Here is a 12,993-nt window from a genome sequence, read left to right as displayed (position 1 = left end):
TTGGATTTTTCCAGGTTCTGGTGAATAATGTGGAACAGTTAACAGAGGAGGCACAAGAGGATTAATTATGTCTGTGCTGATTTTTTGATTGGGAGTATTGTTCATTAATTTAACTTCAAATTCTGTTTGTTTGGCTGCTTTGCACTACTTTGAGTAATTAAATAAATGCTCGAAACTTCTGATATAGGAAAATTCCAAACCTACAGATAAGGAAAGGAAAGCCCAGATTACAAATTGCCCCTGGAAAAAAACTTTTCCTAATGCAGTTTCTCTGTGTGAATGGCAGCTCAGCATCTTGTGCTTATGGCCCTCTCTGAAATAAGAAAGGAATTTTTCCTGAATAAGGAAATGAGGATCTGTCTTTTTGCATGGAGTGTTTTGTGTATTTTGTTATAATTTATAAAGCTAAAGATAATTTGATACAGATTATTAAAATACATTTAACTCCTGCATGCAGTCTCCCCTTGAATACCAAGGTCTTCACCTTCATTTTAAAGAATGAGATTTCCAAAGCTAAGGTAGTAAATGAGTGGTACTGCAATGCTGAGGTGCCAATGCTTCTGTTAAAGTGTCGTGGTTTAACCCCAACCAGCAGCCAAGCCCCACGCAGCTGCTTGCTCACTCCCCTCACTGGGACTGGGAAAAGAATTGGAAGGGTAGAAGCTGGAAAACTCATGGGTTGATATAAGGACAGTTTAATAGGGAAAGCAAAAGCCACACAAGCAAGCAAAGCAAACCAAGAAATTTAAGCACCACTTCCCATGGGCAGGCCGCTGTTCAGCCATTTCCAGGAAACCAGGGGCTCATCCTGTGCTATGGTTCCTTGGGAAGGCAAATGCCGAACTTCCAAACATCCTCCTGCTTACTCCTTCTTCCCCCACTTGATACTGAGCATGATGTCATATGGTATGGAATATCCCATTGGTCATTTGGGGTCACCTGTCCCAACTTCCCATATTGTCAGTTCCCACATTCCCAGTCTCCTGGCCAGCATGGCAGTGTATGAAAGGTAGAAAAAGGCCTCATCTCTGTGTTAGCACTGCTCAGCAATAATAAAAACATCTCTGTATTATCAACCCTGTGTTCAGCACTAATCCAAAATACAGCCCTATACTTTGAAGAAGCACTTTGAAGAAAATCAACTCTATGCCAGGCAATCCAGCACATAAAGCTGGTGAGTCATTTGCCTTCAGAATGAGAACATTCCAAACATGAATTAAAGCTCAGATGTGTAGCTGTTAGTCCATTACTGAAATCAGTACTAACTGAGCACGGTACCTCTTGTTCTAGCTGTAGTCATCAATGACATTCAGGTCGAGAAAGACAGAAAAGCATACCTTAAAAAAAAAAAGTTGATCGTTCACAGTGTCAACTGCTGATTGCTGACTCAATGTAGCACATTAGGAAGCTGCCTCCTGATCTCTATGTCATGGTGTTATTTTTGCATCTTACACTTCTCTCTGCCTTACGCACACCCATTTAAAACTATTTAATGGATTGTTAGTATTTCTCAATGTGGGTTATGCTGTGTAAGCCATCTAGAGCATGATCTATTTTTCATAGGTTCTGAGTATTTCTGGATTAAAGATTTTACTCTCTTGTACAACAAATAAAACATTGAAGACCTGAATGAATTACTCCGATAGAACATGTGTCATGGGGTTTCACACAGAGAATTCCACAGCCAAGCAACTCTTGTCTAGCTAAAGCAAATCCCTAACAAAATCTTGATACCATGGTCTAACACTTATGGACATACCCACCCCTACCCACCAGAATGGAGCCCTTCTGATACGTATTTTAAATATACATTTTTAAAGTAATTCTTACTGGAAAATGCTATAATAAGTATATTGATACACTGTAATATGACATATTTAACATAACTGTGGAATATGCTATGGTTCTACAGTACACTATCAACATGGCATTTGAAACAAGGGGGAAAACATATTTAATTGGAAATCTTCAAAATATTTGTTTAGCTTTGGAATCCATTATGAAATGCTGAGATTTCCCCAAGAAGCAAAAGTTGTGAACTGCAACTTATTTTTATTCTGCTGTGGCTGTGTCCTGCCTTTGATTTGCTCCCAGGCTACAGCTGGAATCTGTGGGATCTGACCAGATACAATCTGTGTGTGGCTTCCTGCCGGAGTTGTTTTACTTGGACAGGCAATGTTTCTGCTAGTCTCTGTCAGAAGCAGCAGTAACTGCTGCACCATACCAGGCAAGCACACTTGAGAAATCCTTATACAGAAATGGGAATGGGAGAAAATGAACAATTTGGAAAGAAATAGCCTGAATGTTCGTGCTGAATTGTAGCCATAAAACCAGAAAATAATTTGACATGAAGGGAGCAGAGTGTACCTGGAAAAACATCATTCTGTCTCTGGTAGAACTTCTTCTTACCTAAATCACACTGGAAATCTGGCTCTTCTGTGGCTCTGGCATTTCTCAGATTTGAGATATACTGTGGAAGGTAAGGCAGGAAAAGTAATTCTCAGTCATTTGTCTGGGAAAGAAGAAAAAGAAACAGCTGCAGCAACTTGTTACAGCTTTAGACTAAAACAGTGGGTTGATACAAGAAAATAATCATCGGATGTCTTTGTGCTTATAACGGAGCAGGCATCATCTGATGGGAGAAAATCTTAATGGAGCAAAGAACAACTATTTCTACACTTCTATTCTCTGGGTTTTTTAAAATATGTTTAAATCAGCCCTTTTTTGATAACAGGGCTAGAAGCCAGAGTAGTGTCCCCAAATGTGCTCAAAATCTCACTGTGCAGTCTCCCTAATCACACCCTGCAGTAAACTGGGTTTGGTGTTGTCTGAAGATGGTAATGGGAGTTCAGCCAGCACTTGTCTTCCAGCTCCTTCCACTGGATTTCCTGCACTGAGGCAGAACTCTCTGTGCAGTGTGAAACTCCAAAAAAAATATGGTGTCATTAATCCGATCAGAGCAGAAGAGCACAGCACTCACAATCTGCTAATTTAGGGTGGCTGGGAAGTCTCAGGGCAGATGGGACACCTGCTGTTAAGTTCTCTGTCAGTGACTTATTTGAGCGTCCCATGACCTAGTGAGGAGAAGTCCTCTTTGAGTAGGCATTTCTTAGGTGGGCAGCAGACCTAGAAACTCCTTGGGGTGTGGGAGGGCTGATCCCCAGACTTGTGTGCTCGTCTCAGTCAGTGTGTGTTTGGCACTTACAAGATGACAGAGGAGCCCCAGTGGAATTGAGGCTGGAAGGCAAGTCTCCCTGCTCCCCAGGGAGTCTGGGATCAGTTCTTCCGCATCACATGGCAGTGTCAGACTGTTTTCAGTACAAGCTTAAGGATATCTTCAAGAGCTGCTTGTCTGAGCCCCAGAGGCTGACTGAGCAGAGGAGCGTCTGTTGAGTGAATTTTTAAAGAGGTTTTGACTGCAGAAAGAATTCAGCAATGCTCGCTTGGGCTGGAGGCAGCCGTGGAAACCTTTGGGGCCAAAACATGGCTTAGCGGGGCTGCTTGAAGGCTACTCCACTGTCCTCCAGAGAATCAGTATCTTCATTCTTTTGCATCCTGGAGGCCAAAGGATGGTCCGTGGTGGCGGTGAAGTCCATCATCGCGGCCGTGTACATACCGACAAGAGTAGCTTTTGTCAGAGTAGCTCCTGATGGCTGAAGGGAAGCTCCCACCGAGGCTGCCAGCACCAGGCAAAGGTAAACGTTGAGGCACAGTTTCAGTTCTTAAATTTATAGATGAATTTAAGTACTTAACTTAGAAATTAGTGCTTAAATTCAGTACTTAAATTCAGAACCCGTAGAGCAGCCCGACAGCATTCCTTGCCATCCGGCCCTCTCCGGCCCGGCAGAGGCGGCTCCTTGAGGCCGTGGATGCCAGCCCAGGGCAGAAAGGGCGGCGGGGCCTCGGCGGGGCGGTGGGGCCGGGCGGGGCAGGGCAGCGCAGGGTCCCGCCCGCGGGCAGAGCCGCCCGTCGCCCCCAGCGTGGCGCTGGTGGAATTCTCGGGCTGGAGCGTTTGGCCGGGACGGGCCGGCGGCTGCGGCGGGCGCTCTGCGGGCGCCGCCGGCCCGGGCCGGGGCTGGAGGCAGGTGTCCGGCTCCCCTGCGCTGCTCCTGCCCCCGCCGGGTCCTCACCGGTCTCGTCCCTTCCCGGGACTTCCAATAATCGCTAAAGTTTAAGTCCTTAATTTTCTTGGCTGCAAACCCGGTAACGAATCGCTCAGACTTTGTTTTTCCACTGCTCCCGAGGCTTGATTTATTGTGTCTCTGTTATCGCACAATCGGGCTTCGTTCAAAATGTTATTCTGGGCTAATTCCATACCCCGCTATTTATTTTGACTGTCCCTTCTCATTAGCGTTACTGATTTTTAATCGCTTCCCGCTCCCTTTTAAATCCCCTCTCTGCCCGCCCGGGCTCGCCTCATCCCGTTCGTGTTTCCATCCCGCGTGGGTCGGTCCCCCGGAGCGGTGACCGGGCAGCCAAAACCCGCTCCCCCCGCGGCTGCGGGACGGAGCCTCGCCCGGGGGAACCCGCTCCGCCCCGGGAACATCCGCGAGCCGGAGATGCGGCGGCGGAGCGGAGAGAAAGGGCTTGCTTTTAACAGGGCATCGCCCGAGCTCCCAGCCCAGCGATTGAATTTCTCTCCTCCAGCAAAACCGTTACTTTATCCTAAGAAAAACAGCGCGAGCGGGGCGAGCGGCGGCGCGGGGCGGCGGGACCCGCACGGACCCGGGGCCGGGCGCGGGGAAGGGCGGGGGGCGAGGGGAGCGTGAGGCGATGTCGCCCCGACAGCTCCGTGATTGATGACCCACCCGCCCGGGAAGGGGCGGTCGCTGTCGCCCGGGCAGGAGGGGGGAGCCCGGAGGCCAGGTGCGACCCAGCCCCGCCGCACCCACCGGCCGCGACGGCTTATAAGCACCGGGGCCGGACGGGACGGGACGGAGGCGCCTGGAGGGGCCGCGCCGGGCTGGACCCTCCGCACCGGGAGGGAGCGGTAAGTTCATCCCCGGCCGGGCACCGCGGGGTCCCGCCAGGTCCCGGGCAGCCGCGTTCCCCCGCCGGGGTGCGGAACCGGGGCGCAGCAGCCGGCGGGGCCGTGAGCGCCGGTGCTGCCCCCGCACACCGACAGGCAAGTTCCTATTTCTCTGCTCCGGAGAAAGGATTTTCGATACCGGAGTTACACAGAGGGCAAGGTCTCTTTAAAACCGATGCAAAATAATTCAGATTCACTATGTTTTTCCTCCTATGGAGCAACGGAAAAGTTTATCTAAGGTTTCCAACTGTTTGTTTTCAGTTTGTGTGCTTTGCTCCGGCGTTTTCCATCTTTTCCTTGTCTGTGTGAGCAGGTTGCCTTTATTGCTGTTTCATTCACACAGAATATAAGATTAAAATAAATATTGTGCTGGGTTTTTTGGTAAAAGATGTCAAACCAATCATGTCTTTGTAGTGTTATGTAAAAACACCTATAAATCTGCACGTATTAGAAATACTGCACTAGAAGTGCTTTAGAAACAACATAAATACTTTAACTTACTTTCACAGCCCTGTTCCCAACTCTCTCAGCATACCAGGTGGCAAGTGGGTGTTTGCAAAAGTTACTGCCATTATTTTAAAAACCAAACCTCTTTCTTATAAAATTTTAAAAGGAAAATGACTGTTGCCCAGAGGCTTTTTATTTACTTTAGTTTTTAGCAGCATTTTTTGGACCACGAGGTTTGGGTGACGCCTGGGTTTGAAGCACCTGGAATGTGTGTCCTGATTTCGCCGGGGAGAAGAGTGATGCTGCCAGTCCCATTGTGCAACAGAAGCGATGTTGGCCGTGGATCCAGGAACCACCATGGTTTGGCTACACATATGTACATACCTACAGCAGATCCTTTCTTTTGTGTAGCAGATTTTCCCAGGCCATTTGCTGTTCGTATTTGATGGGAAGTCTGACAGTGGATAAATTTAATTCAGAGTGAAATCTCTCATTTTTAGAGCTGAAATTTTGCACATTTTTTCCAGGCCTGGGATTTCATCTCATATAGATGTGAAGTTCCTAAATCAGAAACTCCTACTTCCAGGGTCACCCAAGGAGATGAGGTTTTTAGGTACGTGCATTACTATGTACTGTATGTCACTCGAAGTCATTCCAGTTCTAAATGTGGTTATACAACAGCATGGCAAAATCAAAACTGTAAACCAGCCCCAGTCCTGTATTTCAGCAGAGGAGAAGGGATTTTTACTATCCCAGTCCGTCTGTATCCTTGGGTAATCTGGATGTCTCCAGTAATCGGGGAAGACTTCCTCCTACCAGTGGGATTTTGATGGGATGGCAGATGAGAAATCCTGCTACTAAACATAAACTGTTGGATTTTTCTTCCAGTTTTTGTGATTATTTTAAATTACTGTCTTGATGTCATCTCTGCAATGATGATTTTTTTTTTTTAAACTGAAATGCATCCAGATCTGACCGTGCCTTAACACAATGCAGAAACACCAAGAAAAAAGCACATAGGAATTCTTTCTATTTTAAGTTAGAGGCAATAGCCAATGTAAGGACCATTTTTCATCCCTCATGAAGTCTTAATGTAAGTTTTATTTTATATTGATCATAAATACAACAATAAAAAAGAATAGTGAGATTTTTCCTTTGGTTTAGAGCTATAACATGCACAGAATATTTCACAAATAATTTCAGTCTAACCTGTACTGCTACTGAAGAGAACGTTACATGATAAAACTCTATGAGACAGATCAATAGCAAATTAATCACAATTAATCGCCCAAAATGATAACAATAAAAATGTATTCTAAATACCATCAAGTTACAGCATTGCAAAAAGCATTTAGAAAACTTTCCTTGTCTTTGATAGAAATCTTTGACTTCAATGCATGCTTGAAGTGCTATGCAAAATCAAGAGCTAATTCTTGTAAATTAGATAGTCATTTATGTTTATCATTGTTATTTAAAATTTTGATTATGCAGTATTTGGATGAAATCAAGTTTTAATAACTTGTTCCCACCCCTGTCTAGCCAGGCTGTCACAGGAACAGACACCCCTAACACGTGAAAGCTGGGATCTGGGACACCCACGAGGGCTGCTTTGCTGAGGACAACAGGATCGGGTATTATTCCAATTAAGTACTGCACTTTGGGGAGTATTGATTGAATTATTCTGTGGAACTGAATTAATTAAAGGACTGTGAGTTGTATTACGGGCAGAGCTGACTGACCAGCCTTTCTGAAAGCTGGGAAAAAACCTTGTGGTCATTGCTTTCAGCTTTCCTCAAAAGAATTTTTTTTATGTTTTCAAAAGGTTTTTTTGCCCCCCAATGGCCAAAATACATCTTACAAAATTCTTTTGAAGTTTGAAGATGTAGATGAGAAAGGATAACCACACAATTTTTAAAGTAACATTAGGGGTGGGAGGTCAGGAGAAGTCAGTTCCTGATTCTTTAAAATTATGGGCCAAGTTTTGCCCTTCAAAAACTGAGTCTGTGCTCTGTGGCTTCACTTACTGATGCATCTGAAAATGATATTCTTCTTTCTGTAGTCCATGGAACACTGACCACCTATAAGACTGTTGATAAAATGATTGTAGCTAAAATAGAAAATATACTAACAGTTCCACATCCCAAATCATAGAGAGAATATGTCTTAAAAATTGTATTTAGCCTAATTTTTACTTGGTTGTAAATGGAAACCACTGTGGCAGTGCCTCTGGGCAGTGCCTGTTGGGCTTTCTCAGAAGTCATCTCTGGGCTATAAGTGACTCAAAAAATTTGCTCTGTGTAATACTGTCAAAAAATTAAATACTTATCATTGTGAAGATTTTAACTTCTGTACCGTGTGTGATGCTGAATTTGTAAGCAGTGAATGGAAAAGTGGCTCACAGAGCTGCATCTCGGCTTTTCCTAGCACAGGCAGTGCCTGCGTTTCTGACCATCCTTGTTTTCAGAACGTGCTGGCTCCAGGCCAGCACAGCATCTCACTTCAGAGATGCTCTTGTTGCTTGCAGGGCCCTCCCTGCCGGGGAAGTCACCGATGGAGTGTGGACACTTAGCGGAGAGCAGCGAGGAGATCTCCAGCGCGGGCGCAGAGCCCAATTCCCTGCTGCCCTCCTCTGCCGGCAGCACCTCCTGCCTGCCCTCGGCGGCCGCGCCGCGGGCTGGGGCCGCTCCGGGCCGCCCCGCCGCCGCCAACGCGGCCCGGGAGCGCAGCCGGGTGCAGACCCTGCGCCACGCCTTCCTCGAGCTGCAGAAGACTCTCCCCTCCGTGCCGCCCGACACCAAGCTCTCCAAGCTGGATGTGCTCCTCCTGGCCACCACCTACATCGCACACCTCACCCGCAGCCTGCAGGATGAGGAGGAGTCACCGGGAGAGGCCTTGGGCACCCTCCGCGGGGATGGATACCTGCACCCGGTCAAGGTAGGGGAGCTGAGGAGCAGCTACCACCTTCTGTCAGCGAGTGAGTACGCTGGCCTTAGATACGCAGATGAAACGAAAGATTTCAAGTTCCTGTACCTTGCCTAGAGGTAATACTTGGAAATCCTGTCCAGACTAACCATTGTGCCTAGGTGTTAGGGGTCCGATGGAAATATATTGGAGCATTGTTCCTCCAGCTTCAGGGACTTTGTGCCAAAATACCAAGTCTAGTGTAGGTCCAAACCTGGTGGGACCGGGTTTTTGGAAATGAAGGTCAGCACCAGAGGAGTACTTGCATCTTCTCAGTCCCTGTGTGGAAATCTTGGTGATCCCCTCAGACCTACTGGATCCTGCTGTGAGGGGTCTGTTGTGAGGTGACACTGTCCCACAGTAGTGACCCAGCCACGGCTGGGCCTGCTTTGGTTCTGCTGCCAAGGCAGCCCAGTGCAGACAGCGGTGTTAATTATCAGCCATGTGTTAATTACTTCCATGAAAGTGCTTTCCTGAAGCATTTCTCTAGTTGGTATATGCTCTTCTCTTTGTCAAAAAAAAAAAAATCACAGCGATGCAGAGGGGATGAGAAGGGGGAACTGCTCTTGGAGAGGACCGGGCTGGAAACTGTTTCCGAATGCAGTGCTCACTGACTGATGGGGCTCAGACACCGCGGGGTATTTTGTTTGGCTCTGCTCACAGAGAGTGAGTTAGAGCACTGGGGTGTTTTCTTTTCCTTTTTTTTTTTTTTTTATTTTAAGAGTCTGAATTCAGAATGATTTAATTAAGATTAATTTGTGAAGTAATCTCTAATTTCTAAAAAGTACCTAATTCACAGAGAGTTCCTTGTTCACGGTGTTGGTTGCAGTATTTTACAGCATGATGTGAATGTAGGCTTCTGAGGGCATTTAAATGATTAGCAGGCTCATAAAGAAAGCAAAACCTTGATATCAATTAGAAGATGGCTATAATTTAAGTAAAAAAATTCTGTGACGTATTTAAAAATAAGTTCAAATTAGCTTCTGTTAGTTCCCTCAGTCAGAGTGAAAGGACACAGGTCTCTTACAGTACTTTTTATCAGCTGCCAACTACAACCAGCAGAAAAATACTCTCGAATAGTTATTACAGCAGTTAAATGATCCAGACGCCCATTTCCCAGGCTACTGGAATAGAGTAGCCTGGGTTCACTTAAGCAATTATTTTTTATGAATGTATTTGATGAAAGTGTCACAGTCAAATCCTAATACGTGTTTCAAAAACCCCAAAACACAGTATATGAGACAACCTTTAGAAATAAAGACTTCAACTAAACTGATAGATTAAACATAGTAAATGCAAATGGTGAGGAAAGTTAAATATCCAAGTACAGTTGTGTGTACACTGAATGAAAAATATGGTTAATAACTTTAAACTCTGATGGTTTATTGGTGACAAACTCATAACATCACACTTGAAATTGAATTACTGAATGAGATCGCACATTCCAAGCGAGAATATGCTGCTGCTTTGGGTCTTTGAACAGCAGAGCTGAGATTTATCTGCAGTATTATTAGGTGCCCCTTACCCACAGGAAAGGTGTCAATCTGTTCCCAAGAGAGTCTTTAAAAATGGCATTCTTTTGGAACAACGTGCTGGCTGCCTATCAGGTGTTTTTGCATCCAATGTGTGTGAAAAGTTGTCTCAAACATCTGCCTCTCTAATACTGAACTTGGCACAGCAAATGGAGCTGGATGCTCCCTCCCAAGTTCTGGGTGCCCGGCTGTGGCCACCTGCACCACAGGGCTGCTTGCAGTGAGTAACCTGCTGGGGTTAAGAAACCTGAGCTGTCAGAATAAATATTTAACACCAGAGTAACTGATGATTCCAAAAATCTGTGAGTGTAAAGATGAATTGTCTCATCTGAAACAGCTGGACCTGACAAGAACAAGAAGCTGTGAGCACTGAAGACTGCCAAGGTGCAATTACATTAAATTCCCTCAGACTCACAGCCTTCAGCAGCAGCCCCTGTGCTGCAGGCAGGGTTGTGGGGCCCAGCCAGCAGGGATGGGTGTGCACACAGGGCTGCAATCCCTACAGGTGCAGGTGTATCCCCATAGTATTCCTGGTGCCTTGAGAAGGAATGCTTTGTTTTATTCTACTAACAGAACATTTAGGACACAAACTGAGCTAGAATGACTGGCCAGCATGGCCTGCTCCTGTCTGCTGGGGCACAGCAGGGTTGGGAGCTGTGCCTCACAATTAATTACCAAAGCAAATATCCTGCCTGAGGCTCCCTTATCAAGCTCCAAACATTTTCCAGTGAATGACAAAACAGGAACTGTTTGGTGATAGCAACAATCTCCTATTTTCTTGTACCATGATTCTATCAAAGCTTTGCTGAGAACTGCAGTCAAGAGTGCAAAGATCCCAGGTGTCTCAGTGCTGTGCTTGTCTCCTCTCTTGCAGAAGTGGCCCATGCGTTCCAGGTTGTACATTGGAGCCACGGGACAGTTTCTGACTCACTCGGCACAAGGAGACAGCGCAAACCATGGGGAAACATCAACATCTTCACAGATCTAATCTCCCTTCTTGCTTTGAAAAAAATGGTTATTTATTACACTTTATATATATATATTTAAGTTAAAAAATAGTATCTACAGACAAACTATCATTCCTGAATGCTGTTTGTAGAGGACAAGGAATTGATTCTTAAATGTAATTAATACCTCATTAAGTTAATGTGACGCATCATTGGTTTCTATCATTGCTGGGATCTGAATGGGGGGAGTGGGAGGTGGTGACTGCAGCCAGCACCAACATGAGCAGCAGTGGCAAAGAGCTGACAGCAGAGTAAGTATCCTTGTCCTCTCAGGGACAAGTGCTGTGAGAAAGAGAGGAGAAGTGATGTGGTACTGGCCAAGTACATCGGGTGAAAAGAGAAGGGCAAGGCTAAAAACAGCAACTGTAATCCCACACAGACTTTCTCCACTGCTTAAAGCCGATGGCAGAAATCCCCTGACCACAGCTGTCAGGTCAGGGCTTCACCCATTGGATAGTCCTACATGTTTGTAGCTATTGCTGGGAACATGGATGCATGTTCATGCAGTAAAAACATGCTGAGAGACCTGTCCCTCCTGCACAGAGCACTGTGCGTCGGGCACTGCTTGTATGCACCCGTGGGATTGTGCTGCATGTTACGGGGCTCAGCCTGTGTTTGCCACCCCGGCACAACCACTGCCTGATCACCATTCTGATCACCATTCCACAGCTCACTTCATTTAAGGGGTTCACATGTTGGAGCAGATGAGCCCAAAGTGTTGGCTTGTTCGTAGCACACTTGTTCGCTTAAACATCTATATTTAGGCAAGAAAAGTTGAAACTAAATGCACAAATGTCATCTGTTGTAACTGTTCTATAAAACACTGTACTTCTCATATGGTTTGTTATTGCTGAGGTAAATGCTCTATTAAATATTATTCAGTGAATATTATATATTTCGACTTGCAAAATCTGTTATCAGTTTCTCATTGTACACAATAACATTCTACATTTATAGATGCTGTCTTCTTTCTGAAGGCTTCATGATTTAAATTTAAAAATGACGTTTAGGAAAACAAAAGTATTAGCCAGAACAACTTTCATAAAAACAGTATGGTAAAATCTGCAGCTCTCATCTGTCCCTGCAGCATTCTGAGCGTTCAACAAGATAATATACCTGGAAGGGACAGTATTCAAGAAAGGGGGAAAAAAAATTCCTCCGTGTTTTTAAAGGCTTTGTTCCTTTAAATGTCATTGGAAGATTCTGACTGCTTATCCAAGAAGCAGAGGTTCAGCTGGACATCAGGAAAAATTTCTTCAGAGAAAGGGCTGTTAAGCATTGGAATGGGCTGCCCTTGGAGGTGGTGGAGTTGCAGGTGGTAGAGTCACCATTCCTGGAGGTGTTCAAGAAAAGTCAGGATGTGCCAATTAGTGCCATGGTCTAATTGACAAGGTAGTGATCAGTGAAAGGTGATCAGTAGTCTTTTCCAACCTAGGTGATTCTGTAAGCATGAAAAATGCTTTAGCAATAAGGGTTAAAAACATGGACCATTATGAACGGATGGCCCAGAGAATACATCTCAGACTCTTTATCAGTGAGCTACAAGACCTGTATCAGTTTCTCCTTGTACATGATAATATTCTGAATTTATAGATGTTGTCTCTTTTCTGAAGACTTTAAATTTTAAAATGACATTTAGGGAAAAAGAAAAAAAATACTAGCAGGAACAACTTTTGTTTAAAAAGTATGGTGAAATCTGGAGCTCTCCACGACTCCTATAGTATTTACAATTAAATATTTACAATGTTCTGGACGCAGCCAGAGAATTGGAGCAGCAAGCACTGTAGTCACTTACTGTAGCCACATCCCTAAGATCTTTTCAGCATTTTATGGAATTATTACAGGCCAGTAAGAACATGCAAAATTACAACAGCAGTTTTTCAGTTAAGAAGAGTTCCCCATATTTGTGAGTTGGGATTTTTTTTTCCTTGAAACAGATTATTCTGCATCAGAATTATGCCTTTCCTTTCAGAACCAAGACACCAGGTTAGGCAAAACACTCCCTTCGACCAGGGCA

At 45.0% G+C, this 12,993-nt stretch overlaps 1 protein-coding gene across 1 annotated transcript; it reads left to right on the top strand.

Moving 5' to 3' along the window:
• The first annotated feature begins 4,788 nt into the window (after positions 1–4,788).
• TCF24 (transcription factor 24) lies at positions 4,789–11,869 on the top strand. Its single transcript, XM_042036173.1, has 5 exons — positions 4,789–4,990; positions 6,004–6,089; positions 7,016–7,107; positions 8,001–8,410; positions 10,844–11,869. The coding sequence occupies exons 4-5, from the start codon at positions 8,027–8,029 to the stop codon at positions 10,955–10,957; spliced, it is 498 nt and encodes a 165-aa protein (XP_041892107.1). The 5' UTR covers positions 4,789–4,990; positions 6,004–6,089; positions 7,016–7,107; positions 8,001–8,026; the 3' UTR covers positions 10,958–11,869.
• Positions 11,870–12,993: the final 1,124 nt, after the last annotated feature.

This window comes from Corvus kubaryi, unplaced genomic scaffold (assembly GCF_017639235.1).
Source record: "Corvus kubaryi isolate FWS band 111438036 unplaced genomic scaffold, C.kubaryi_AGA036_p1.0 37385, whole genome shotgun sequence".
Classification (NCBI taxonomy): Eukaryota; Metazoa; Chordata; class Aves; order Passeriformes; family Corvidae; genus Corvus; species Corvus kubaryi.
This window is presented reverse-complemented; position numbering and strand designations above follow the sequence as displayed.

Excerpts from the sequence above, each read along its gene's own strand:
- TCF24 (XM_042036173.1), top strand. The coding sequence starts at position 8,027 with ATGGAGTGTGGACACTTAGCGGAGAGCAGCGAGGAGATCTCCAGCGCG. Across the intron at positions 8,411-10,843 it reads GATACCTGCACCCGGTCAAG|AAGTGGCCCATGCGTTCCAG; the intron begins GTAGGGGAGCTG and ends CCTCTCTTGCAG.